The sequence below is a fragment of the Anopheles funestus genome, chromosome X (genome assembly GCF_943734845.2).
Source record: "Anopheles funestus chromosome X, idAnoFuneDA-416_04, whole genome shotgun sequence".
NCBI lineage: Eukaryota > Metazoa > Arthropoda > Insecta > Diptera > Culicidae > Anopheles > Anopheles funestus.
In genome coordinates this window covers 14,505,450-14,532,028 of record NC_064597.1, presented here as the reverse complement: position 1 = coordinate 14,532,028, position 26,579 = coordinate 14,505,450, and the positions used below count along the sequence as shown (strand labels likewise).

At 44.6% G+C, this 26,579-nt stretch overlaps 1 protein-coding gene across 9 annotated transcripts in view; it reads left to right on the top strand.

Annotated features, from left to right (window-relative positions):
- The window catches only part of LOC125760713 (neuronal acetylcholine receptor subunit alpha-7-like), an 81,015-nt gene that overhangs the window by 17,099 nt on the left and 37,337 nt on the right, over positions 1-26,579 (top strand). For all 9 annotated transcript variants that reach the window (XR_007418038.1, XM_049421168.1, XM_049421149.1 and 6 more), the window contains 2 exons: positions 16,067-16,206; positions 18,994-19,038. Coding sequence is in view for 8 of the 9 variants with exons in the window: in XM_049421168.1 (XP_049277125.1) it covers positions 16,067-16,206; positions 18,994-19,038 (185 nt within the window). In the remaining variant the exon portion in view is untranslated. The remainder of the gene's footprint in view (positions 1-16,066; positions 16,207-18,993; positions 19,039-26,579) is intronic.

The following is a 26,579-nucleotide window of genomic DNA, read 5'->3' as shown; positions in this document are numbered from 1 at the left end:
TCTTCAAACTCCTTTAAAAACCAAAAAGAAAATGAAAGGAAGGTGGGGGGAAAAAAACAAAACACCTCGCTCCAAATGTCTTCACTTGGCACAGTGAAGCGTGGTACGAGGGTGTATACAACTCGACTACCACCATTAACCGATATCTGGAGCACAAAAATCGTGCACAGTCCGTTACTGTTACGGAATATCTCTCAAAATCCCCCTCATCCCCTTTTTGAACCACGTCTCCCCATACCGATCGCCCGTCCTCAACAAAAAACAAGGGGTAGGATTTGTGAAGAGGTTGGTTGCGTATTCAAGAATGTTTCCTTTCGGCTTCGGTGTGTTCAGTTTTGAATGGGTGCGAGCACACCCGGTCGATATTGCTTCACCGCAAATGCATGCCATCATACACACACACACACGACCCGATTACTGTATGCGCTGAATGCATCATGGACCTGCACAAGAGTTCATTCATCTTCCACCGGCTAACGAGAGTAGGGAGAACCCTACCACCTCCCGGGCCCATCACTGCCGCAGGATTCCTGATTTGCCAGGCTCGGCTTTGCGGTACGAGTCTGTGCGATTAAAGTACTCGACATAGCGGTGGAAGAAGCAAATGGATGTGTTACGGTAGTACGGAACGCCCACACCCATACCCGGCGCTGTTCATTTGGAAGTATTTAACCAGGTAGTATAGATAGGGGACGTCGCGTTAAAAACCACTATGCAACTCGCTGTGAAGACTCTGGAGACTGTGGAGTACACCATGGGTATAAAATTTATGGCATAATGGTTTTGATGCATCACCACCCTGGATAAGGAGGCCGTATAATCGTTCCTGATACGATGAGGTACTTTGATTCCCGTTTTGTCGGTGTTTTGGACACTTTCTACACGTATCCTTAAAATCCGACCAAACACAGATTTCTTATGCGGGGTAAGTTTCGATGAAAGAGCAGATGAGGAATGGAGAGCGGGATGAGCAGTGAAATCTTCTGTCCACTTTAGTTCGGTCTGCAACTTTTGCCAGGCAGCTAGTGGTGGTGGAAGCAGTTGCCAACTTTTTTCGAAGTTTGCCGAATGATTCAAGCGCTAAAGCTGGAGTTTTGTTTCGAATAGTATTTGCACACTTGTACCGTACCGCACAATGCCATTCAGAAATTAAACAAGCACCACCACACACAACCGCACACATATACTTATGTATATAAGTACACCACCCTGTTAGTACACCACCCAGTGGTTGGCTTTCTATCTTGACATTTTATTTAGACAACAGCACTAACGGTAGCAACAACATCAGCAACAAAAGACACGAAGAAAAAGGCAAACAATACCTTCATTGTGCGCGTCGGCAAAGTAAGGAGGACACAACACTCTGCCATGTCATAACCGCCCTATTGTGTTGTTAGGACCGCTCGTTCTGGGAGGTAGTTGGACAAGGCAACGTGTCTTCGACACCGGGAGTTAGAGCGAACATTGAGCTTTTTGTTGTTGTTGTTGTTGTTGTTGTTGTTGTTGTTGGTTTTATTTTTGCTTTTCCTATTTTTTCCCCCCTATCCCCTTTGTTGTAGCGAGCATGATGCACACAAGCTGAAGCACAGTACGGGAGTCCTTTATATTTTATGCATTATTTCGTTCGTTGTACAAAAACCCGCGACTTGTGGTTTTTTGCAAATCTCGAATGGAAAGAAGAAAAAAAGCTAAATACCCAGAGCGTAAGGGAACGCCCCGATCTGTCGGTCGGTGGTGTTGTTGTCTTGTCCCCGAAGCCTAACCTTACATCCCAGACGTGGCTTTACAGTAAGGGTGTAGGGGCGAAAGGTTTCAAACGCGTTCACCATAGCGCATATTGTAGTACACCAACAGTATCGTTTTCATCCACCGGGAATCATCTCGCGCGATGCTCCGATTACGGGTCCTCCTTGTGGATGGAGTGTTTTCCCTAACGGCGAGTTGAGATATTTTCGTAAGAACTAGACTGTGCCCCAAAAAAAAATTGTTTCGATGCTCCCATCTTCTGCTGTTGTGCATTGTTGTTCTTGCTTAGAAGTAAGAAGATAATATTTAGGACCAAAAAATCCCGCCCCTCCAAATGGAGTCGATTTTCTCCCTCCATTGATAAAGTATCTGTTTCAAGAACTCTTTATCAAGCTGTGAAAAGGATAGTTGTGTGAGGAATAGAATGACTTACCTTGGCGTATGGCAGCGCGTAACCCTTTCGACGTGAAGAAAAAACTTGAATACTAACGTGTGTCATTGACTTCCACTCGGCCATACAACAACAACAAAAAGAAGAAAACCCCCCCACAAATAGTGTCTGCCTGCTGGTCTACCACGAAGAGATTAGTGATGAACCATGGGATGAACGAGTGTCACTGGCGATGGTGGCTGCTCATGTGTAATCAGTATTTTACATACATGCCGCATCTTTCTTCTACCTCATTTCTCCTTCCCATCCACCAGTTCCCCCCACCCCTCCACTCCAATTTCTAAGCTGCCTCGAATAATCTTTGCGGTGTTTGTGACGACGATTCAGCGACACTACCTGGTTTCGTCCTGCCGAAGGCTCCCATTGACAGCCGCAACTTCTAGTGCTTGTTTGGCAAACATTTCAGTTCTGCAGCGTGTTTATGAAGCTTTGGAGGGGGGGGGGGGGGGGGGTTGGTATGGGAGGAGAGAGGGAGGAAGGTAAGGAGAGTATATCAGCCGGATACGATGTGTGTCGCAAAAGGTAGTACAGATTACGCGCTTCCCTAAACCCTACCATTACTGCCCCAGTAAGCCAAACATAACCTCAAAACGCCTTTCAGCATTTGCAGTACATACAGTGGGGTGCCATGTCAAAATGTGTGTGTTTTTTTTGCGATTTCCACACACACAGACACACACACACACAGACAAAACAGAAAAAAAGTAAAGATGGCTACCCTTAGGGATGATATGCTGCTTGGCCGATTTTCTAACACAGTGAGTGAGTTCACTCTAGTCACACAGGCAAGCTGAAAATAGTCGGTGTGGAAATGTTTAGATCACCTCCTCCCCCCTTTCCCCCACAGACATGCATACGAAAATCCACCTGACTGTAATCTCATCTGTACCATCCCTCACATTAGGCATGGCATGAGACGAAGAATAGCAACAAGGGCAGAAGCGTTCTCAATTTCCTCAACATTCAATAGACGTTGACAGGTTCGGCGACAGCTTAAAGATACGCTCGGGTAGAAAGATCAGATCGGTAAAGCCCCGGTCTTGCACTATCCCGAAACATTTCAGATTAACGTTCTAAAAAGGCCATCAAAGTTGTTCCCGACCCGACCCGGTGCAGAAGTAGACGAACACCAAACGGCAACCATCCAATAGAACGCTTTAGTTTGCTTTCCTTCCTTTTGATTTTCCCCTTTCACTCTCTCTCTCTCTCTCTCATTTTCTCTTTTCTACCAACCAACATTTACGCCTGCTTGATTGCTTTTAATAGCAGTTCGGTTTAATCGGGGACAAACGATTAGATTAAATCGAATCCCGCACCGCTCGAAAGTGGCAAACTGTCGGCTGTTTTGTTCGGCCGCTTCTTTACGACCAAATCTCCGATTTCTTCATCCCCAATTTTCGGACAATAAGGTTTTCTTTGATCTCACGAGACGTTATGTTGCTGTTTTTTACAGAGGATTTTTTCTTTCGTTCTGTTACTGTATACTGCAGAAAATTTTGCTCGAAATCTAATGTCGACTCGCCGGTTATATAGACCACGAGCACGTTCCACAACGCGTAGCACTTTATTTTGCCGCCTTTTTTCTACTGGTGCTGAAGATCTCCGCTAGGGGGCGTTCTGTACTAATGGCCAATCCATTGCCTTGCGTTCTTCAACGATGTGTTCACTTCCGCCAGAAACAGCAATAGGGGACTAACCAAACCGATCTACTCTGATGGTGGCTTTTAAAATGTCCTACAAAATTAATATTACGCTCCCATGCGCTCGTGTGTCTCATCCGTTTATAGCCGTTCCCGGGCGAAGAAGCAAAACTAAAAAATAAAAAAAAAACAAGAAAAACACCACATTGGAAAAAGGAAAGATTAAGCAAATTTGTGTTCAGATAGGAACGGTTTCTGTTAGTAGGACAATATCACAACATGTAGGTTGGGTTGAGCATGAGATGGTAGAGAAGACTAAAAAAAAACAAGTATATATACAACCATACCATGTGTTTGCTGATTATGGATTTGGTAGAGCGCTCGCACTCGGTTGAAGCTAATCCACAAAAGGGGTTTTCCTTTCTACCTCTAACCATCCCCAATTCCTACTGCGCCACTCCATCCGGCTTCTGAGGTGCGTCAAAGCGATAAAGCGAACAGACAACAAACACATCCTACACGTTGGGTTAGGCAGGATATTGTTGTTGTTGTTGTTGGTGGAGGGTAAGGGTGTTGCAAGGACAGCGATTTTCCCCGTTTGCCCCTGTGCTGATAGGAGTTTTGTCGAAAAACGCGTGCTCAAAACCGCTAAACCTTGTGGTTCACACAGTCCCCAGAAGGGAACCCAGTAGGAGAATAGGAGGTTAGTCATCGGAGAGGAAAGGGACCCAAGATGAGTGTTTATTAAAGGCTCCCCTTCTGGACCAGATTTTTGGGGCGGTGGGTTGGGTGTTTTGGTATTGTGGGGAAAGGGGGGAGGGAAGGGTGAGAGCGTAAATTTGTTTATTCCGTCTTTTATGCCGGGATGCTAACCACCCACCTCCACCACCCAATACCACCCCTTCCCTAGTCTACCTGAACTCGACCTGAAGACGGCAAACGGTAGCCGGTGGCACCAAGAAAGCGAGAAGGATGTTCCGGCAGTCAAGGGATCCTTGAGCAATGTCGGAACCCCGGTATCAGCACTTCCCGGTTAGATTGTTTGCTTTGGCATGAGTGTAGATTTCCCCGAATCATAGCCACACGCTACTCGCCTTATTTGCTTCCTTCATCTCTCTCACTCGCTCTCTCTCTATCTCTGTCTCTCTTTCTCTCTCTCTCTCTCTCTCTCTCTCTTTCTCTCTCTCTCTCCCTCTCTAACACTCACACAAGGGGAAGAGAGACAGAGAGATGGGCAACTCTTTGTGTTGGTGTGGGTGATGCTTACCGAACACCCTAATGTGTGCCTGGAAAGCAAGTGTTGTTTGATTTTCCTTACCTTCCCTTTCCACTACCACAACCCCCCTTCCGCCCCACATCACCCCCACCCCTTTACAGTGTTCTCACCTTCCCCTTGTTCTTTTATTCACTGTTCGTGTTGTTGGCCCAAAGGCGGCGTTATCGTGCGGAAGTGTTGCCTACCGTCTGTTTGACTCGTTTGCCTGTGTGTGTGTGTATGTACGTGTGTGCGGAAGCCGCTGAATAAAAATGTTTTTATTACAAACGAGGCGGAAAATAGCGCAACACGCTACCAAAAACCAACACTCGTTGATGCCCGTTAACTCTCGCCCCACAAATCCACCCCACGCCCCTTTTAGGCGGATGTCCGAAAAAGCGGTACCCGCCAGAAATAGGAGTAATGGTGAACGTTACCATTTCTCTCGCTGGCGGATCATCGTGTAAGGATAACAGTGTACAGGGGTTTTTAGAAATATATTTGTGCTGCACAAAGTTTACCGAGGATGTTGATGAGGGGTGTGAGAAACATGGGGGGGGGGGGGGGAGAAGGATATTTTCCGCGTGCACGGAGTCAACAACAGAAGGCCGTACGCGTACCCGTACACCCGGTCGGTCGGAGCGTACCCAAGTGACAGGTACGCCACACACGGTACACGATTAATTCAATTATCAAGTCAGGCACGTAGGTAGAGCGTAATCGCTTCACGGATAATTAAACATTTATCGAATCACGGCCAGCATCAAATGGGGCGAACCCGTTACTGTGGTGGTCGTTGTCTTTGGAGTGGTCCAATCAAATCACCCTCGATCGTGATGACCGCACATTTGAGGTATAAGAGCTTCGGTTAAATATTCCTATTGAATGTACAACCGGCAATACCACGACGGGCTTTAATATGAAAACATGTTTATTAAAAGTTAAACGACATGAAAAACAATGAAAAAAAATCATCTCACTTAATTGAAAACAAACTCTGTCCATGCAGGCGATCTAAAAGAATTTTATCGATTGGGTCGTCCGGTGTCATTCGAATGACATGACCAGCCCAACGGAGCCTGACTTGTCTGCTTCACGGTAGGATAGTGTACTCATCTCCTCCATTACTGCGTATCGCAACATCAATGTTATTATCGGTGTTGACCTTTGACCCAACATACGTGAAGTTTTCGACGACTTCAAAAGTGCAGTCACCTATCTGTAAGTCAACTCTGCGTAAGTCAGGATTTGGTTGGATTTGTTGATTAGGCTTTTGCCTCGTTAATCTGGATAGACTTATAGAATATGGTATCCGAAGTTCCCATGTCTGAATCGCGGAAAGACCTCTCTAGAGCTAGATTGAATAGTAGTCAGATAAGTTCATCTCCTTGGTAAAGAGTCCTGATCGATTCCTATCCAGCATCACCTGACATGTGATGGTGACTATTGTCATTCGTCTGGTAAGCTTGAACGGGATTCCAAAAGAGCTCATTTCGTTGTATAGTTTTACCCTGACTGGAGCTATAACTACGCCATCTCCAAGATCTGCCGATCAGTGGTTGGTTTGCGGTTTCGGAATCTGACAGGTACCATCTATTCTACGAAAAGGACAAATAGATCTAAGGATTTTAGCGTACTAAGAGGATATATTTCCGTAATCTGCATAATATTGTTATCATTTTAAAGAGTTTTAATCGTGCTAAAACCACCTGCTTTAATTTCATCTCACCTATTTAGACCATAAAAAAATCAAAACCTACACCACACCACGGCATGGAGAGTTGGTAAGAAAATCAAATAAAAATCAAAATTTTATCCAGCACATCCAGCCATTCTCAGCTGCTTACGTTTGCATACACAAATATACTTACCGAACCTCAGTTGGCATCGTTCCCATCACCCATCACTGCGTTCCGATGGCTAATTTAGCTGACTCACCATTGAGAACCGAAAAGCCTTTGTTAAACCGGACCGGATGAGATCGACCGAACACACACACACATACCCACACATACACACATACACCCATAAGCCATGCTGTGCCAAGTGATTTGCTCTCGTTTGTTAGAAATGTTGAAAAATCGATTGAGTTTTTGTCCTGCGGGAATGAGACGAGGCAGCACACACAGAAAAGTTCCGGAAAACTGCAGTATCATTTCACCTTTCATCTCACTTCCTTACCGTGCAGCTTACTAAGAAAGCAATGAAGTGCGATGTGCCTAAAGGCAGGCGCAAAACAGAACCACGGGCGAACCTGTCACCTTCACTTAGCGTGGACTGGCAAAACTACTGGCACGTTTGCGCTCGGTTGGTTAATTATTGTCAGCACGGTGAATGGAAGGAACAACAACAAAAAAACACGCACTGAAAATGATTGACGATTACACATCGGTGCTGCACCGTCGGGCTTCTGGGAGGTCTGAGCGTTTTTTTGGAAATAATTACATAATGGTTTGCGATGTTTTGTTTTCATTTGTGCGAGAAAAACAAACGCATATTACAGCAAAGATAAATCCAAGGAATTGGGTAAAGTTTTATTTCTTTCTCTGCAAGGGCAGAACAATGTGTTGTATTTATTGGGCGGAAATATATTTCTAGATTTTGTTGCCTAGATCCCCATTCTAAACTCAAAATATAGCAACGACTGCTATGACGTAGCTATTGAAAGTGTAGACATTCTTAGTGAACGGGACCGAGTGGTCCTTTCATACACTTTTTTTCCTAGAGCAACCCGGCTATACATCAAAACCACGGTACGAGAAAGACCTCCGGTATACCGTATGCTGCATTTAGCCGTTGCCGTGAAGCTTTTTTTTCTACCGGGACCCCAAAACCGTTTCAAACACTGGGAAACAGCAAAAAATTAAGCAGCAAAAAACACCCAAATTCCTGCAAAACCCAGAAACGACGCAAGCGGAGCAGGGTTTGTTGTTAAAATATGAAACTCTTCACCTTTTTCATTTCCGTCTCTAGACCACCAGCGTAGTTTCGCATTTCACCTACAGCGTCGATCAGATCATTCGTAGCCGGCACAAATGGTTGTGTTTTGCGAACGATTGCAATCGCAACAATCCTCCGGTACCGGGTTTTGTGCATTTCACACACAGACTAGGTATAGGAAGGAAAGGGAAAATGGGTGCGGAAGAATTTTGGGGAAGAAGGTGGAGGCAAGCAAAACTCGTAACAAACTCCGAGAGGTGCTACAAACCGGTAAGCTCGAATTTCATTTCAAATTTCCCTTCAAAACAGCCGAACTATTTAGCCGATACGGAATGAGGTTAAACAGATGTTGCATCCTCCTGCTGCCGCTTTGCTTTACCTTTTTTTGCAGGGGGCTTTCTCCAACCCCGCCCCCTCCCCCATCTCTCTTTCTGTTATTATTTGTGGCAGCAGGGAAGTAGAATCGGATTGGGGAAAATCAGCAAAATGCTCGCACAAAGGCAAAAAAAAAATACAACCCAGAACTAGTGTCCCGTCGGCAGGATGTGGCTTGTTTCATAATTTGTTTCCCGCGGTGCGCATGAATCCTTTTTCTGTCCGTTTCCCTGGATCTTTGTATCGTACCAACTGTAGCGATTGGCGGCCCCTTGCCTGGCCACGTACAGCAGCAAATTGAAAACACACGCATCCCCACAGAACGGATACGCAATCCGCCCTTTAGGGATTTGTGTGTGTATACATATCTGGTGCCCGTTCTGCATTTGGAGTTCCGCTGGAAAATCGCTCGGTAAAAGTGAGAGCCATTTCGATCGATGCGAGCTTTACGCGCGCATAGAATATTTAACATTCTCTGTTTCTCTGCTGTTGTTGTTGCTTCGTTTTGTTTCATTTTAGAAGATGATTTTCCCGCGCTTCGGCTAGTGTGTGGTGGTTGATTATATTTTTTTCACGCATTTATGTTTTGCTGTTCTGAACAAACCATAAACGTCTTGCACAGACACGCAACCATATGAGATCGAAGTGCTCAATTCCACTGATTGAGCTTGGCGAATGGCAATTTCGTTATGCTAGTTTGGCATCATTCGGACAAGCTGCACACGTCACAGTTTCCAAGAATGCTTCAAAGCTCTGTCCGGTTAGCCGCTACCGACCGTTCCGCTCGGGCATCGAATCGAGCCTAATTGATTTTACGACCCTGTTGGCTCTTGGGCCTCCCCCCGCACCGTACAACTACCGCTCCAATTGTCAAGAACTTCAGCTTCTTCGTCCACTTTACGGCCAACAGGGTTCCTTAAGGGAGCTCTTACGTCCAAACCAGAAAAAAAGTAGAATAAATCCCACACAGCAGCCCAAAAAACCTGCTCGGAACAAAATGCTGCACGCTCACCGAAAGCTGTTTGATGTTGCAATATAGCTCTTCCCATACCGTAGGAAAAAAAATACCACCTTCAGTTAAACCAAGCCCCGCTTCGGTAAGCCAATGGGAAAGGTGGTTTGGTGAGTAATAAATAAAATTAACGACGTCTAAAGAAAATTGATGGGATGATTTTTAGGAGCGATAAGGGATGCGGAAGGAACGATGGTTAAGGTTAAAGGGGCGGAATTGGACATTTATTAATTTTTTGGTGTCCCTGTTGTCCCCATTTTTTTCCTCGTGCAATCGTGCTAATACGGCGAAATACTTGTACCATTCGTATCAAGCTACCACCTTCCAACGATTCGTACATACGGTGTGCAGATGCGGGGTGGGTGTTTGTGTGTGCGTATATATAAATATATGTATGTATATGTTTGCCATACATCAATTTTGTAGAGACGAGCTTTTATCTGGCTCGCTGGATGGGGAACTTGAGTGGTTTGCTATAGCCCTAAATTAAACGTTGACAGATTTAAGCAGTGGAAAGCACACGTGGTCTGAACGCATAAGTACGCCTTGAAAGGGGCAGAAGCGTTGCATGGAATGGTTCCTCTTCTTGCAATGGAGATCTGCGATGCCATGAGTAATAAGCAATATATTGGAGATTACTGCTTATACGATTGAGATTCGCTTACTCACATACTAATCTTGGTCTAAAACTGGCAACACTGCTATGAACTGTTTACGGTCTCTATCTGTCGCAAAGAGATACGTTAGTGGAGGAAATTTTGAATATTTGGCAGAATATTCGAAACAGTTTTTCTACATTCTCTACTAACCTTTAGAAGAGGAGATCTCTTTCTCTACTAACTTTTGGAGAGAGGAAGAAAGCTAGAGACAAATTAAGAATATAGTAAGACCGGCTAACTTTCGAGTCAATCTTATGCATCTTTGTTATTGTTGGTATTGTCAACATCTCAAGCTGGGTAAGGCTTTAGACAACTTCAAGAGAAACCTTGTTAATCTTCTTGTGTCACACCTCAAGATATCTTGCTTTCCTTGACTTTAATAACCCGTAACAGGAAAATCTATTCTGGCTTAAGGAGGTTCTTCACGGTACCGGGCCGTCAAAATCTTTCTGTTTATTCCTATAACACATCCAGAAGTAGGAGTCCACAGCATCTCCTCAAACGTTAAAGGACTTATTGAATGGAATGAACTAAAAGACATCTATACTGGGTATATGTTTCTCTGATCATTACCATTTCTTTCGAACTGGTATACCGGTGGCAAAGCAAACAAAGGAAAATAAAGTCAACATCAACAGGAATAAACCATACAAACAGTATCGCCTGCAGGAGGAGTAGTCACCAATCCGCACTTGCAACAATAAAAAGAAAAACGCAAAGTTGGACGAATTTTTGATCTGGATTGATGACCTACTAATGGATTCCGGATTTTAGCCGGTTTCGTTTGTCCTTTCGAACCAACTCCGTCGACGTCTTCAGCCAATTGTAAGCTATTTTTATGTTAATTCCCCAGACATCAGACAGACTGCAGCACATTCGGTGTTTGGAGAGGGTGAGAAAGGAAGGGGGAGGATTATGCAAACACACCCCAGCACAGCGTATGGTAAGCAGAAAGGAAAGCGGATCCATTGTAACGCTTTCTTCCCACCTAGCGCCATTCTGTTTGACTTTCTAATCCATCGAGGAGCTGAAAGGAAACGCAACCAAAGGAAAAAAATCTGAAGATAAAAAAATCTGCTGAAATGGTTACCCGCTGCCCAAATATTTGCATTCGCTTCATGCAGGCTATCATGGATATCGGTGGGGCGGGGGGATGTCGATGCGGGATGCCGGTTTGAAATTGAATTTCAAATCAAAACCCATCGCGCTGTCTCCCAAATCCCCGGTACCAGCCACTGTCATTATATCGCAATCTGTTTGCAGCTTTCCGCTTCCGTGTTACATGGTGCAGCAGCACACGATGGTGCTAAAATGAGATCCAAATTTGTCGGAACTGGTCAATTTTGATCGCCAGTTTGTTTGTTTTGTGGTTACGTTGCAGGCAATTCTGAAGATTGTATACGAAACATACGAAACAGATCGAGTGACTTTTATTTAAACAAAAATAAGCCATGTTTTCCTGGGGGAGATGCAATGTAGAGTGTACGGCGTAACGAAGATACCTTACAGCAGTGTGTTAAGGACCTCCAAAACAACAGAGAGCGACTGGGGTTCACTACCCAGCACAAATTTCTGCAATGTTAGAACCTAAAGTTCCAAAATTCAGCATATCCGATTCGATAAAATCTGGTCGCATTCGCCGAAATCTCAACGCAATGAAGTACTCGCTTGAAGTGTGCATTTCAAGCGTGTGTTTAAGCTGTTCAACTCTGTTCAAAACCGAAGAGGAGTGTGTGTGTGTTTGTGTGTGAGGGAGAGAAAGAGGGAGAGAGAGGGAGAGTGAAAGAGAAAGGGAAAAAAACTGCTAACACAATCAGACAGTGGATAGGAAATTAAGACCGGAAACCGACAGCCCCCGAAAGCGAAAAGTCTTGCTTCCAATACCGAAAAACCGGGGATGTCACTGGCAGATGTTATTATCATAAAACACACTCCCTGGAACTAGATTATGTCGAAGCATCTAGATGTGTGTGTGTGTGTGTGTGTGGGTTGTGCTCTCCGAGATGTCTCCTGGCGTGCAGCGAAAATATATATGTTCTAGTCACCCTTCTTCCTTACCCCCTACACCCTCACCGACCATACACACCCCCAAAATACGGCCAGTCCCATCGCAGTTCTGTAACCTCAACCACACCGCCAACCGGTGCTCATTTCCGTTGCATAATTCTCCTCTCCCCTTCACCCACCATCCCCCGTCGACTCTATCCTTTCTCTTCTCCTCCCTTTCATTTCTACTATTTTCATTCGCACGGTTATCAGTAGTCGGTGCACAACTCCCCTCCCCGGGGGCCTCCTCCTTCTCCCCTAAGACCATTTGCAAAACCCTATATCATCAGGGCACGTCTTTCCAATCAAACTCGCTTTTGCGTGAGTTTTGCATTGGAGGATGACGAATGCAAGAGCGAGCCCGACAAAATGCTCGCACACGCCGGCACGGGTTGCAAATTAATTGGCAAAACCAGCGTCAGCCAATCTCACCCTTGTGCACCCCGGGCACAGGACAGAAGAGCGTTAAATGTGCCATTTTACGACCAGACACGGTTGCGGCACGGGGCGCTAAAGCGCGGTAAACCGTGCGGAAGGAGCATAAAAAAATCGATGTCAAATGAAAACCGATCAACGTTCGATGGAGGGCTTTGATTTTTCTTTAAAAAGAACACAGAAAGAGAGAGCAAGGGCGAGAGAAAAATACCAACAACAAAAAAACATCGTTTTAGAGGGAGAATTCGTCTCGATTTGAAAAACGCTTAAAAACTTCCTTCCTTCCTGTGGCGAAGCGCTTTTGAAGCTGTGCTTGAGTGCCGAAAACTTACTCGATTTGGCATATTTTCTTTTTCCTATCTGGAAGTGTAGGTTGATTTCGTTTGCCTGTTCGTTTTTATTATTTTTGTGTTTCCCTTTTCTTTTTTTGGTTGTGAGCAGATTATATGCTTTCTACCCTGCCAGATCTACGTCCGGTTCAGGCGAGAAGCGGAATGGTAAGAATGGTCGGAGTCACCGCACACAGTCAAACGTTACCATCCAATACTTTACCACTTTTTCTTCAACGGAATCGATTCCTTCGGTCCATAAATTTACAGCTGGACGAGCTCGTTGAATGAACCGAACTCGTTCGATGTACTCTGCTGGATCGTGCCCTCGCCGAAACGGATTTTGGGGCGAATGCAATTCGGCGTAGGAGCACTGAGAATGCAGAATACTATATTTTATTAAAACGAAAAAAAAAATCCACAATCCAAACACTTACATACGCCATTCCTCAAATTCCAGACTCTATGTCTCTCTCACTCTCTCTCTCTCTTTCTCTGATACTGCTACGATTTGTATTGTTTCGCTTGTTTCGGTTTCGCCATTGGCTCGTTTCCAGCGCGTTACGACATTCGGCAATGATTCATGGATTCGTTCTTAGGCAAATGTGAACGCGAAACAGCATCCCGGACGAAACTACGTTCCAATCGAAATCGGATCGAGACCTGAGCACGAAGGAAGTATTTCACAGCTAATGGTCACAGGCAGTTTTGCAACAAAAAAAAAACCACCCCTACCAACGCCTAGCGGATTACGGGTCCACGAAACCGGGGTCCACTTAATTTATCGGAACGGAATAGATTACCATTTCATAACCCAACACCCGCCTGGGCCTTTTAAAGTTTCCATCCACCAATCCATTCGAGACCAACGGTTTGTGTGCGGTTTTCTTTCCATTTTTAGTTGGCACGAAAAACGATACGATGGTATTAATTTGTGGCTATAAGCGATATTGCGCAAAAGTTATCGTTTGTTTTCTCGCTTTCCTCTGCTTTCCATGCCCGGTGCCCGGGGGGAAATGGTTCACTGGTGGAGTAGCAAATTTTCACATTCAGATGATGACCGTAGCCCCGTAGTGCGAGGCTTTTGTCAAACTCGTTTTTCTCCTTTTTTCCATCTCTTGCTTGTTGTGAAGGGTATGACAATTTTATTGGGTTTTCGACCCGTGCTAGATATGTTTGGGTCAATGTCCATTTCCATTTGGATTCTCTGTGTGATGCAGGGGATGCAGGATGAATTTCGCAAAACTAGATTTATCGGTTGCTTGTTGGATGACTTTTATATATCTCGGGCACGCGATCACTACAACCGGAAGGTCTACTATCTCGCTACGTTCGTAATGAAGGTATCTACAGTAACAGTAGCATTTACAAGGAGTTTAAGGAGAATTGGCGCGGAGACATCCTACCGTGTTTTAGTGACCGTCAACCGAGTTCCGGCATGACAGCAATAGGCGTGTATATCTATAAGGCCGTCCTTAATTTTTGGGAAAAAAACCAAAGAGGATGGTCTTTGCTTTCCTTGGGTCATATCGTACAGCCATATTTAGACGAAGCTTCCAATTTCCTGAAAATTCACCACGGCTACCTACGTATACTTCATGTGAAGTTGCGATCCTGGGCTATTCATTGTTTAATGTCTACGAAATACACCATATCCCCACATCTCTCTCTCTCTCTCTCTCTCTCTCTCTCTCTCTCTCTCTCTCTCTTTTGTTGGTTTTAAAGACCTCTAAGGTCACGCAGGCCATTTTTGGCTTACTAGACTTATTTTTACCACGTAGCGGGATAGTCAGTCCTTGCCACGTGGGGACGGTCCGGATGGGATTTGAACCCCGGTCCTGCCGTGTGGACCAGCGCCGTTTATCACATACACCATAGGACCGGCATATCCACACATACACCAATCTATCCTAAAAACCTTGAGGACCATCTGGGATACGTACAGAGGATCGTGGAGTTATTAGACTTTATGTGTCTCGGTAAATCACACAGTATGTTGGGTATGTTTGGTCTTCTGCACAAAACAGGGCTTGACGCATAATACACAATCATAAATTCACACAATCATGAAACGCAACCAAGCTTGTTTAAAATGGGAAATAAAAAATGCAAAACAATAAAGTACCTTTTTGACAGTTGTCAAATTAAAGAAAACAACGCTCTCTTTAATATTCATTTGTGTGCGTTATGTGATGTGCTTCACCTACGTGAATGGTACTCACCCACCGAAAACAACACTTTTAGCGCCCGGTTCTCACACCAATCAGCGTCGCCTTAATCGTTACTTGTTGTTTAGTCATCACAGAGCACAGCTAGGACTCTCCCTACGGGCATTTGCCGGTACGCTTTCATCTCATCCCCATTCCTTCCGATGGCGCTAAATTAGCTCGCACAACCCCCCCGCCCTGTAACGTCCAACAACACAAGGCAAGGCTATGCGCGCAGAGAAAAGCGTACCGGCAATTGCTTTTTTTTTGTTCCCCTTTGCTTTCCGCGAGATTAATTCAAGACACGACACCATCAGCATCAGGATGATGGTTGCGGGTAGGCGCGTTAAGGCTGGTATGGTGTAAATTGGCTCGCGGCATCACAGATGATGCAAAATCGGTGTGTTTTCTTTGGTCGCTTACCGTGTACTCGCCTTCGCCCATTGCGCCCACAATCGCCAAACGCTCGCAATCTCTTCTTCTCTCTCCTGTTGAGTTAAGCGTGCATAATAACACTCGGTACCTTGGTTTCGCGCTCGGTCTAGACGATGGGCAGGTAGGCTATAAACGGTTTATGGTTGAAAAAGAGTGTTAGACGTCAACTCAAACTGTTTCCCAGTCCCGAAGGAATCAAGCATCAGCATTGTGGGTTTGCGTTTTTTTTTCTGTCTTCCAATTTTTACACTCATTGTGGTGAAGGGTTTCGTTTTTTTGTCGTTTGCCGGATCCTGGTCACTGCCACCAGGAAATGAAGGCAAACCTTAGGCACTAGTTTCAATCGTTGCACCGATGGTTGCACTTTTCGCTAAATGAAAGTAGTTGACTTCTGTTTTTCCAACAGTTGGCAGCGTTATGGAGACTTTAACAAAGTAAGAAATACAGCAACAAAACACAAACACACCTAGCTAAATCCTGACAGTATCGCTTCGATGACCCTTTACTTTTTTTGTCTCTTCTTTGCTCTACAGTGATTGACGCCGGATACCACGAGAAACGGTTGCTGCACCATCTGCTGGACAACTATAACGTGCTCGAGCGGCCCGTCGTCAACGAGTCGGATCCGCTGCAGCTCAGCTTCGGTTTGACTTTGATGCAAATCATCGACGTGGTAAGTAGACAACTGACGTAACCGAAGCTCTAGCATTGCGGGTGGAAAGAGGGAGGGGTATGGAAACACAGCAACAAACAGGTTCGTGACGCGATCTATGAGCGAAAAACTTCTGCAAGTGGGTTTGAGAACAAACGACCCCATAATGCAAGCACACCCCTGGGTTCCTATTAGTTCGATACGATTCATCATGCACGTTGCCTACCACATCCGGGCCGTCCATTATGTCCTTTTTATCGCAACGAATAAAGCCTAGGCCAGTTTATATCTTCTTTCTAAAAAAAACAGAACGTGAATCGTTTGCCACCCGTGCGCAACGTCAGGATTACTAACTTTGCACTATCGCTTGTCATGGTGGTGAGTACAGACAGAATCCAACCGGTGGGTGGGGAGAGCCCCTTCAGGGGTCACAGCGTAATGTAATCGGATTCAGTTTGCCCAGAACTTTGTCTTTAGCCTCCCTTTCCCCCTTTCCTTTTTTTCGTAACTTCCGAAAGTTCTGTGTAAATGGTGTCGATTAGTGATGGGTAAATCTTAAATTTTCCCGGATTCGGAGTAATCCGGGGAATGTTATACTGCTTTACTGCGTACAGCCACTAACCGAATTTGAATTCGGAGTTAAAATCGGAGTTTACTCAGGAGTTAACATTGGATGCAGCACCGGAGTATTCCGGTACCAACTCCGGAGTATTCCGGTACCAACTCCGAAGTATTCCGGTACCAACTCCGGAGTAATTCGGAGTCAACTCCGGAGTAATTGCTCCGGAGTTACTACGGATTAATCCGGATGTAACTCCGAAGTTACTCCTGAGTTACTCCGAAGTTACTGCTGAGTTACTCCGTATCCGGATTATTTCGGAGTAATTGCTTCGGAGTTACTCCGGAGTTAAACCCGGATTATTCCGGAGTATTCAAGAATCCACTGCGGAGTTCCCACCACCAGTGTCGATGAGTGTGACTTGGTCATCTTGTCCGCGGTATACTGAAAGTTGGAGCAAACTCGAGAGGTGAAAGAACTTTCGATTAGTTGTCAAAGTGTTGCACACGTTACGCTGTCAACCTTTTATGCTAAAGGTCGTATTTTCAATTCTTTAACCTTGGGGTGCCATCATCAGCAGAATTGTGAAATTGCAATTTCCTCCATCTCCCGAGTTGCGTTCGGAAGTTCGGACCAATAAATTTACATTCCCCGTCACCATTATGATGTTTAAAATATGGTCTTAAGAAAAAAAACAACAACAAAATCGAAACGCGTATGTTGACGTTACTGACAAATTCACGTGAAATTTCGTGCACGAAAAATAAAGTACGAAGAACGAAGACTCACGCGGGTGACGTGATTTCTTGCGTTTGTACACAGCTGTAATAAGGAACTGGGAAATGTGTAGATGATGAAACTTTTCATCACTTTTCGTCCTTTTCACAATTCACCCATTCACCTCTGGCGTGTAAGCCATGGAAAGTACTACGGTCGGGGGAGCGAGAGTCACCAGAAGCGATCTCAATAAAAAGAGAAAGAGCTAGAGACCTAGAGAGAAAGAGATAGAGAGAGAGAGAGAGCAAGAACAGCAAGAAGTGATGTGCAGGAAGAAAAACTTTGGCATTCAACGCACTCGGAAAGTTTTTCATTTGAACCATTATGCTCTTCTCCTCTTCCTTCCTCTCCTTTCCTCCGCTCCCCTCTCATCATCACCCGCTCTTCCGCGCGTAAAGCGTCCGGAATGTTCTGAAAATTGCACCCATAAACCGGATACGCACGCCTATCGCGCGCGGACACAGCTGCAGAAGGATTGAAGGCGAAAGGCAAATTTCTTCAAAATTCACATTCCGCTCATTGTCCCCGAAGGGTATGGTGGGCCATGGATGATGGAAATCGGGACAAAAAATACGATGCCTTCGCGGTTCGACGCGGGGCATGGAATGGAAATGCTTTTCCCCCACTGTGTAGGACGCATATTTAAGCACGCGTTTGCCGCTCGCATCGCAGACACATCATTGGAAGGTAAAAAAAATGGTAGAGCGGGGGAGGTGGAGGAGAATCAGAAAGCTGCCACCCGCCGGTGGGACAAACAACTGGCAGCATGTTTTTTGTCGCGCTCGTTGTAAACGGGTAAAACAGAAAGGGATCGAATGAGGGGTTGTGGTGCTGGGTGGGGGTGGGATGCAGGAAGGTGCGGGAGGGAAAAACAATGCACGCACCGCGGATCGCGGCTGACACTTCTGCGGCGGTCACCGAGCGTTGGAATGTCGTGGGAGATGATGTGTCGTAAAGACGCCAAATTACCGTCACCGACATGCAACATGGGGCCCTGGAGGTTTTCACTGGATAGGAGGGCGCACATTTCGCTCAGTCGGTTTGATCTTGATTAAAAAATTGTTGACGAAAGTCACGTTCGCACTTCGCAATGAAAGGGGAAGGAGCAGAACGGAATAGAAGGAAGAGAAGGAGAGGGAGAAGGAGGAGGAGACAGGGAGCTGCAATGAGTTGGGGGGGGGGGGGTGGGATGTTGGCACTGATGGCAGGATGTCATTTCTTTTCGCTCGCAAACATAACGCATAGGCGATCGTTTTTATCTGTTCTGTCTCTAGTAATTGAAGTTAACGTCCGTTACATCGAGTAAAACTCAAAACACGAAACCAACTGTCACCTTGTCAATGGTGTTTATCACTTTAACCTTAGTGCTCTTGTTGTTGTTTTTATTTTTGTATACGAGCTCATAGAGCTTACTAGGTGCGCTTCACGGTGCTTTAACAATTTTTGTTATGTTTCTTTTTTTTTATTTACAGGACGAGAAAAATCAACTCCTCATCACAAACATTTGGCTCAAGTTGGTAAGTAGGAACGCAATATGTTGCCATTTTGATACTTCGTGGTGTTATTTTTGCATAATTTCCTTATTAAAGATATTCCAAGCTGAATAGCTTACATTTTGTTTTGAGAATTGTATACTTTCAGGAGACTTGGATGTTTTCATCTTCGGTTAAATGATGATATCTCACTTTGAGGTTGTGATAAAAGACGATTTTTGTGATTTTATTAAAAGAGATTCAATGAAAATATTCCGCTGGGAGAGTTTTCAAGGAAACGCAATCAAGTTGACGAGAAAATTGCTTACAATACCCATAAGATGAAATTTTTAAAGGCCTTTTTGTTGTGGAGAAGTTGAAATTTGGTATTTATTGACTCTTTGGGTTCTTCTTTTCTTCGTGGGCTCTTCTTTTTTTATCTTCTTTTTTGTTGTCAGAATATTGATCTTTAATATTCACTACACTTGAGAAAGCATACATTTAGGCGTATAATGTTTTTTTAAGGATCAAATCGCGGTTGAAGTCGCAACTTAAACTGACCTTTATTATGCGATTAAATGAAATTGTTTGACCAAGCAAAACAAAGCCTAACCTACTGTACTTCAACTTATCACATTGTTAGCATCAGTTAAGTACCAGCCAACCAATAAAGATACACTTGTCGTATAGTGACACGGAACTAGTCGAACCGTGCCTAATAAGAAAATAAACCCGATACTCCATCGATCGATCCACTTCTGTTACTCATTTCATTTCCATCAGTAATTACTTAACCCTGCTTGCTCTACTCCCCTGCACCGATTCGTCACCCTTACCGGATGCTAACCGGTGCCGTGTATCCTGTTTCGGTTTCATCCACTTGGTAACTGGCACACACACCCTCCCTTCCCTCCCTGTACAGATCGTTGTTCGTAACGTTGACGTTTGCATTGATCAGCAAACGCAACGGACTCCCATCCTTACGAGCGTGCAACGTGCGTCAATTAAAAGTCGGATTGGTTTTGTCACACCAGGGAGAAAAAGCCAGAACGAAGACAAAAAAAGACACAGGAAAGTCATGATGTTTATCAATGTAACGAAAACGAAAATGTAACAACAAAAAAAACACGCACACAAACGCGCGCGAAACGCTTGCGTGTGGAAGCAATCGTCCGGCAATCAAAATGGACAAACAATCTCGGGAACGACCGTTCACTAATGACAGATGCTGTTGCTGACGTGACATGGTGACATTTAATTGCTGCCCGATCGTTTCCTGTACGGCCTCTGGTGCGTTTCTATTGATATGTTCGGGTTGTTCGTTAAGGGGGCGTTTAGTCCGTACAGGCCATTTCATACTGCCGAACTAAGGCGATATAAAGCTTTCCTTTTTTTTGCTGGATTATTTGTTACTTCCGTGCAGTAACTCATCCAACCTCCTACACCAACAAGGAAATAGTGGACGGGATGACGACCGTCGACCGGGTTGATGAATAGTAGTAATTATCTATTGGTGACCTGCTGCCAGAAGGGTAGGAATTCAATCAACGGACGGATGATGGATCGAGATTTACAGGTGAGATTAAGGTGTTGATGTGAAGAAGAGAGACGAAGCAAAGCAAAACAGGCAGATAAAATATGGTCTACCATTGACACGCCATCACTTTAAAGCCTCTTAAATTGTGCTACCTTTCCCCCATTCAAAGCGATCCCAATCCTGGATGGCTTTTGTGCCACCATGGGGGCAACATGGGAACAATGTCCAGTTTATGATGATTACTAAATCCACGTGTAGCCTAGCAACGCACAAAGCATAGCGCAACTCATACCGCCAGCAACGCGTTTGCGTTTTATGTTTTTTGCCGTTTGTTTCGGTTTTACGAGGCCCTTTACTCCGTGCACTGACCATTTCTCTAATGTAACGACCGTGCGTGCGCCGAACGTAACCTGGAATTATGGTACAATGATTGTCGAGTGTGATTCGAATCGAAGACAATCATATTATCTGCTCTCGATACTGAAGTGATGCGCCTAAATGTAGACTAGCTTTTTGTTCGGCGTTTTACGCGCGAGTGGCCTTGTACCAGTAGGGAAAATGGCACACAAAAATGGCGAATCACGCGTATGCCGTCATTTTGAAAAATTACCAATTAAAACTGTTCTCAATGCTCAACATTACTGCTCGTTAGAGCTGTCAAGTTGTTCAAGTCGTTAAGGTCGCTCGAGTACCTGTCAACGGTTCATCAGTTTATACTGAAGGTGAGGGACATTTGTACCAGCGGGAGTTAAGAAGAAAAGGTGCAAGAAATGCAAAGCTGCACAACTAAAGCCGCAAACCTTTTTTTGCAAAGAAAGTACCGGAGTACTTTCAAGAACTTAAACCCCAGTTTCTCTACGATCTATTTTTTTTATTTTGCTCACAAAAAAAAAACCGTCACACACAAGAGGTGGGCAACGAGACAAGCAGCGTGTTTCCCACTTGACGTCCAGAATGAAGTGCACTTTAGCTTGGTCGATCATTAGTTGGCAACACGGATGTCTTCGGTTCGGTACCTTGGACTGCTTGACTTGACGGACTTCGCTCTGAAAGATTAAGCGAAATGAAAAAAAAACCACACGACGAATCTTCACCGTGTACACCGTCAGTAACCACCATTCATTCATTGGCGAATAGCTTCAGTATTCACATCGTTTTCACTTTTGTACGACACACCACTGCCGTTCCGTACCACTGCACAGCCATGAAACACACCGGCCATCCATGATGATGAGTTACCGAGCGGAGATCCAGCGAGACCTGTCACTTTAAGTGGACTATAAATCAGCGCCATCTACCATGGCCCCCAAAAACCAACCGTCTCCCCCAGTTTGCTTGGCCGCGTTGCTTGTGTGCCCCCTATGTGCGCGGGGGCTGACTTTGTGCGCTTGTCAAGTACACGATGGTTCTCAGTTTATGCCATCAATCACGGCCGGTAGCACAGTTTGAAGGGATGTGGAGAGTGAGAGATGAAAAGAATGCAACAACAACAGCAACAACAAAAAAAAGCCAACCTACAAACTGCCGCCTGAATGTATGCATGCCTGACAGCAGGCCTGACCTAACTAAAAGGGGGAATACCAGGTACGGACTGACAAGTGCTCTAATGGGATGCGCGTCTTGCATGTGTACGGTGTGTGCTTTTGTGGGTTTGTTATTGCAGCTGTTTTGCAATTTTGCGTCGCTGACACTTGTGCCGGGTAGATGATTATTACACGTTAATGTCCAAGAAGTTTGAAGTGGCTTTTTCTCCCACTCACTCTCGAGCTCTCTATGTCCCTCTGTTCATGGTTTGGAGTGTTCAATTGAATTGGGAAATTACTGCGGAAGGAATCCAGTTTTTAGTGTTCCCAACTGTATTAAATGAGATCTTCTTGAAGGTTGTTACGCTTGGTAGACATTTCTAGGCATTTTGCTGGGAAAATGGTTCTCTGCATCAATCGTTCCGAATCCTTACACCGCATCTTCAATCGAGCGTGCCGGTTTGATTGCTCCCGTTTATGTGTGTGTGTGTTTCTTCTTCAGCCCATGTTCATCATTGCAAAGCTCACCATTTGGAGCAAATGTTGATTGACCTTGTGCACAGCAAAAGTCAGTTTGGTATCCCTTCCGAGGGGTAGCACAAGAGGGGAATCAAGATCCCTCCTATCTTGGCGACGACATCTTTACGGTGGTTTTAGGGAGGAGCAAGAAGGAAACAACAAAAAAAGGCTAATCGTGCCCTTTTACGATTGACCTATACCGGGCCTCCAATTGACCTTCGATTGGATTGCCTCCAGCGCTGTCTTATCTGGTTTAGTTTTTTTCTCTTTCCCTTCTTTTAGACGTGATTCTCGTTCGATCCAATCAAGCGACGCCCAAGTACGCCCACCTTTCTGTGGGCACTAACTGTGTGCCACCGGTTTCCCCGTTGAAGGCGGTAAACCACCTCCCCGGTACGGCCGGAAAAGGATACCTTAATGATCGATGATCTTTGTAATAGAATTGATTTCTCGATTGATCTTTTCAGGGCCTGCTGTTAACCTCACTCGTTTTCGCAACCTCCTTCCCCCTCCCTTCCCTTCAACACATCCCCAAAGTATAAGAGTTGAGAAGAGGAAGAAAAAAAGGGCAACGAACCACACCGGGCGCCTTTGCTATCTGCTATCTTCGCTTAGGCAACCGGGCGTAACGATTAAAGATCCGTACGGAGCTGAGAAAATGGAAACTTAGCTTGGCTAGATACGCTTTAAAAATTCGCACCGATATTTCAGAAGCTTTCGGAAAGTGAAAATGGGAAGTAAAAAAACGAAAGAAAAAAGAAAACCAAAAACTGGTGAAAGAATCACTTAAAATATGCGAAAATATTTATACCGCACCGTAGCACACAAAAAAAAAATACCGTGGCAATTCTGTAAGGTACCGATCAAGATCTGATACGCGAGAATAACAGCAAATAACAGCACAAAAAAGCACCGCACAGGAAAATGATTAGAAACCCTTTTTAACGCCCCTTTTCAACAGCCTGCCAGCTATGATGATACGCACATAAACGTCTCAACTTAAGCGAAAGCACTCAGTGGAACAACAGCAACAACCCCCCCGTCAAAAGCAACTAAGTGGTAGGTGCGGGGTGGGAAGTGAATCTATCTAAATCTAAGCAGCCAAACAAATTGAACATCTCCCAGTTCAATTTTGTCCATCCCGATTGACACCGAAGCTGTTGTCGGAGCAGTCCCTCAGCGAGTTGGGGGAGGCATAACTAAAAAAGTATCACGAACAACAAAAAAAAGCACCATTGTGCCGGCAGAAAAAAAAATGGATGGGATCTTTTTCACCACGGGGCACGGGGCAATCTTAAATAAAATACCATCCCGGTTTTTAGATCCTTTTTCCTCGCTCGTCGGGGGAAAAGGGGTCCTCCTTTCGCCATAGCACGCCGGGGTAAAAAGGGCATCAATGAACACTCTATTGGTCAGAGATGGGATAGTACCCGATAAAGAAAGGCAGCCAGCCTTTGCTGCTGGTCGATTGTAAAACCGAAATACACCGTGCACAGTGGGCAACGCGCGCATCAAGCAAACGTACTGGAAGGATCTAAATATTTTTGGGTAAAACATTTAAAAAAGCATCCACTAAGTGTTCTGTGCCCTTCATTACATTCATAAAGGTGTACCATTTTTATTAATGTTCAATAGATAGAAATCTAATATTTATAATACGCTACATTGAAGAAACATCTACTTATTAATTTAACAAAAACAGTTAATAAAGTTTAATTTTTTATATATTTAGAATATATTCATTATTATTTTAAATGGTAATGGTAATAAGAAAATCATTAATATTTTTATTTATTAATTATTATTCAATAAAATTTCATTATCTTCATAATATGTACACGCTCTTCCACCATACGGCAGGTAGCTTACAGAGCGCTTTCTTCACGTTGCAGACAGCAACCATGCTTTATGCGTCATAAAATGCTCAATATAGGTAAAATACTGTAACGCTTCAATTATTTTTTCATGTTTTACTTCGAAATGTCCGCTCGTTCGCCCAGCGTACGGTGCAGGATGGTGAGCCGAAAGTATCAACCTCCAAAAAAAAAAGTGCCGAAACTACTAACCTTCTTTGCCAGCAATAAACCTTTCGGGGGTTTGCGCACATTTTATCGCCCCCCGGGTCCCATGGGAACGTACGTTGGCTGCTCCCATGATGAACCGAGTTTTTTTTTTTGGTTGTTTGCTGCTCCCTCGAAGCAGGTTGATGAAACTTTTCAACCGTGGATTCGGGAGTGTACGGGGCACAGTAAGCTGAAAAGATGCATAAATTTTGACTACGAATTAACAGTGGCAATATAACTTTGGCAGAGATAAAAATGTGTTGAAACAGCAAAAAAAAAAGGCAAGAAAAAATACCGAGAAAGGCACTAACCATCGATTGTGTAATCTACTGCCAAGCATTGCCTTGCACCATTTCTGCCACGAATGTAGTGGGGCAAACCAAAAATAATGGCAAAACGAACCACAACGGAAGAAAAGTTTATAAACTTGCAACTTTCTAGCATTTTGCAGTGGTGAAAAATTCAATTTGACACTTTAAAAAAAAAAAAGAAGGAAGAAACATCCCCCAACCTCCTGACGGCTTTGCGATAAATCCTGCACCAAAAATCGCCCCACCTTTCCCCGCCGCAACACATTCCTTCTCCAGCAGCTACCGTGTCTTCGGGGTGTAAAATATGGCAACGAGAAAGTTCACCCCACGTCTCGATTATTGTGGCGTCACGTTAAGTGAAATAGAACAAACGGTGCAGCGTAACGGTGACGGTCAGTGGCAGAAAACCCGCACGCTACCCGGCAGCTCTTTCAAACACTCCCAAATAAGCACGTTTTTCCGCTTACACAGTGTTATGTTCGCTTGCTGTTTTATTTTCTCTTTTTTTTTTTGTTCTTTGCGGCGATGGTACTTTCGGTCGGTTAACTCAAACATTCCTTTGCCCATTTCCTTTTTTTTTTTGTTCGGGGTTCGATCCCTCATGCGGGATGCCTACAGGAAAGAAGGAGAGAGAAAAAAACCGCAAACACACTGCATCAAGGCGAACGAAAGTCATGCGACCGGTATGCTGGTGGCCACATCCATAATTCAAAATTATTACCTGTCGCAAACATTATCGCCCACCTACTCAACCCGGAGCTGTCGGGCTGCTGATCCGCGCGGTATCATGGCAATGATCGTGATGGAGAATACGAAAAAAAAAGAATATTCCCGTAAAAGAAGAAGAGACAGCACTTTCGGCTTGATGTATCATCAATGGGCCCTTCCTATAGTTCCATTAAAGGTCCATCACCTCTACCATACCGTCGCTGAAGATGGATGATTTTCACCAAATTTTGGGATGAGTGAAAAAATACCACCAAAAAAAAATTTTTTTACCGAACGACCAACAAAACCGCTACTAAGAGGAGAATTTTGAATTTCAAATTGCATAATGTTTTGTGGACGTTTTCTTTTTTCACTAAAGTGCATAGTTTTTTTTTAGTAACAGTGAGCAAATAGTAACGGCTATAGCACAGCGCCAAACGTTATGCAATTCGTATGACATATCCCTCTTGTTAGCAGCTTGTTTCCCTCTTTCTCCGTTTAACAAGCCACCCGTCACTCACATGCGCACATGTGCCTTCCGGATCCCTTTTGCAGCTTGCCGCGTAAATGGCGCACAAGAGAATGTTTTACAAAAAAGCTAACCAAAAAGGAACAAAAAAAAAGGTCGCTATAAATAATCCGATAAAATACGCATAACCTTAGAAGGACGGTTGAGATATAGCAGGGTAAAACGTGCATTAGACCAGCCGGTTCCCAGGTGTTGAGCGCGCCGTGCCAAACGCTTGTACCGAAATTTTTAATTTACATTAGCCCCACTCTGGATGAAGGAAGGGAGATTGGTTTTGGGGTGGGGAGGGGGGGATGATAGTCCTGTGTCGGTTGTTTCCGTCGGTTAGATTGGTGGTATCGGTGGTATCAGTAAACCACCATGCAACGCATCATTACGGTGTCGGTGTCACCAACA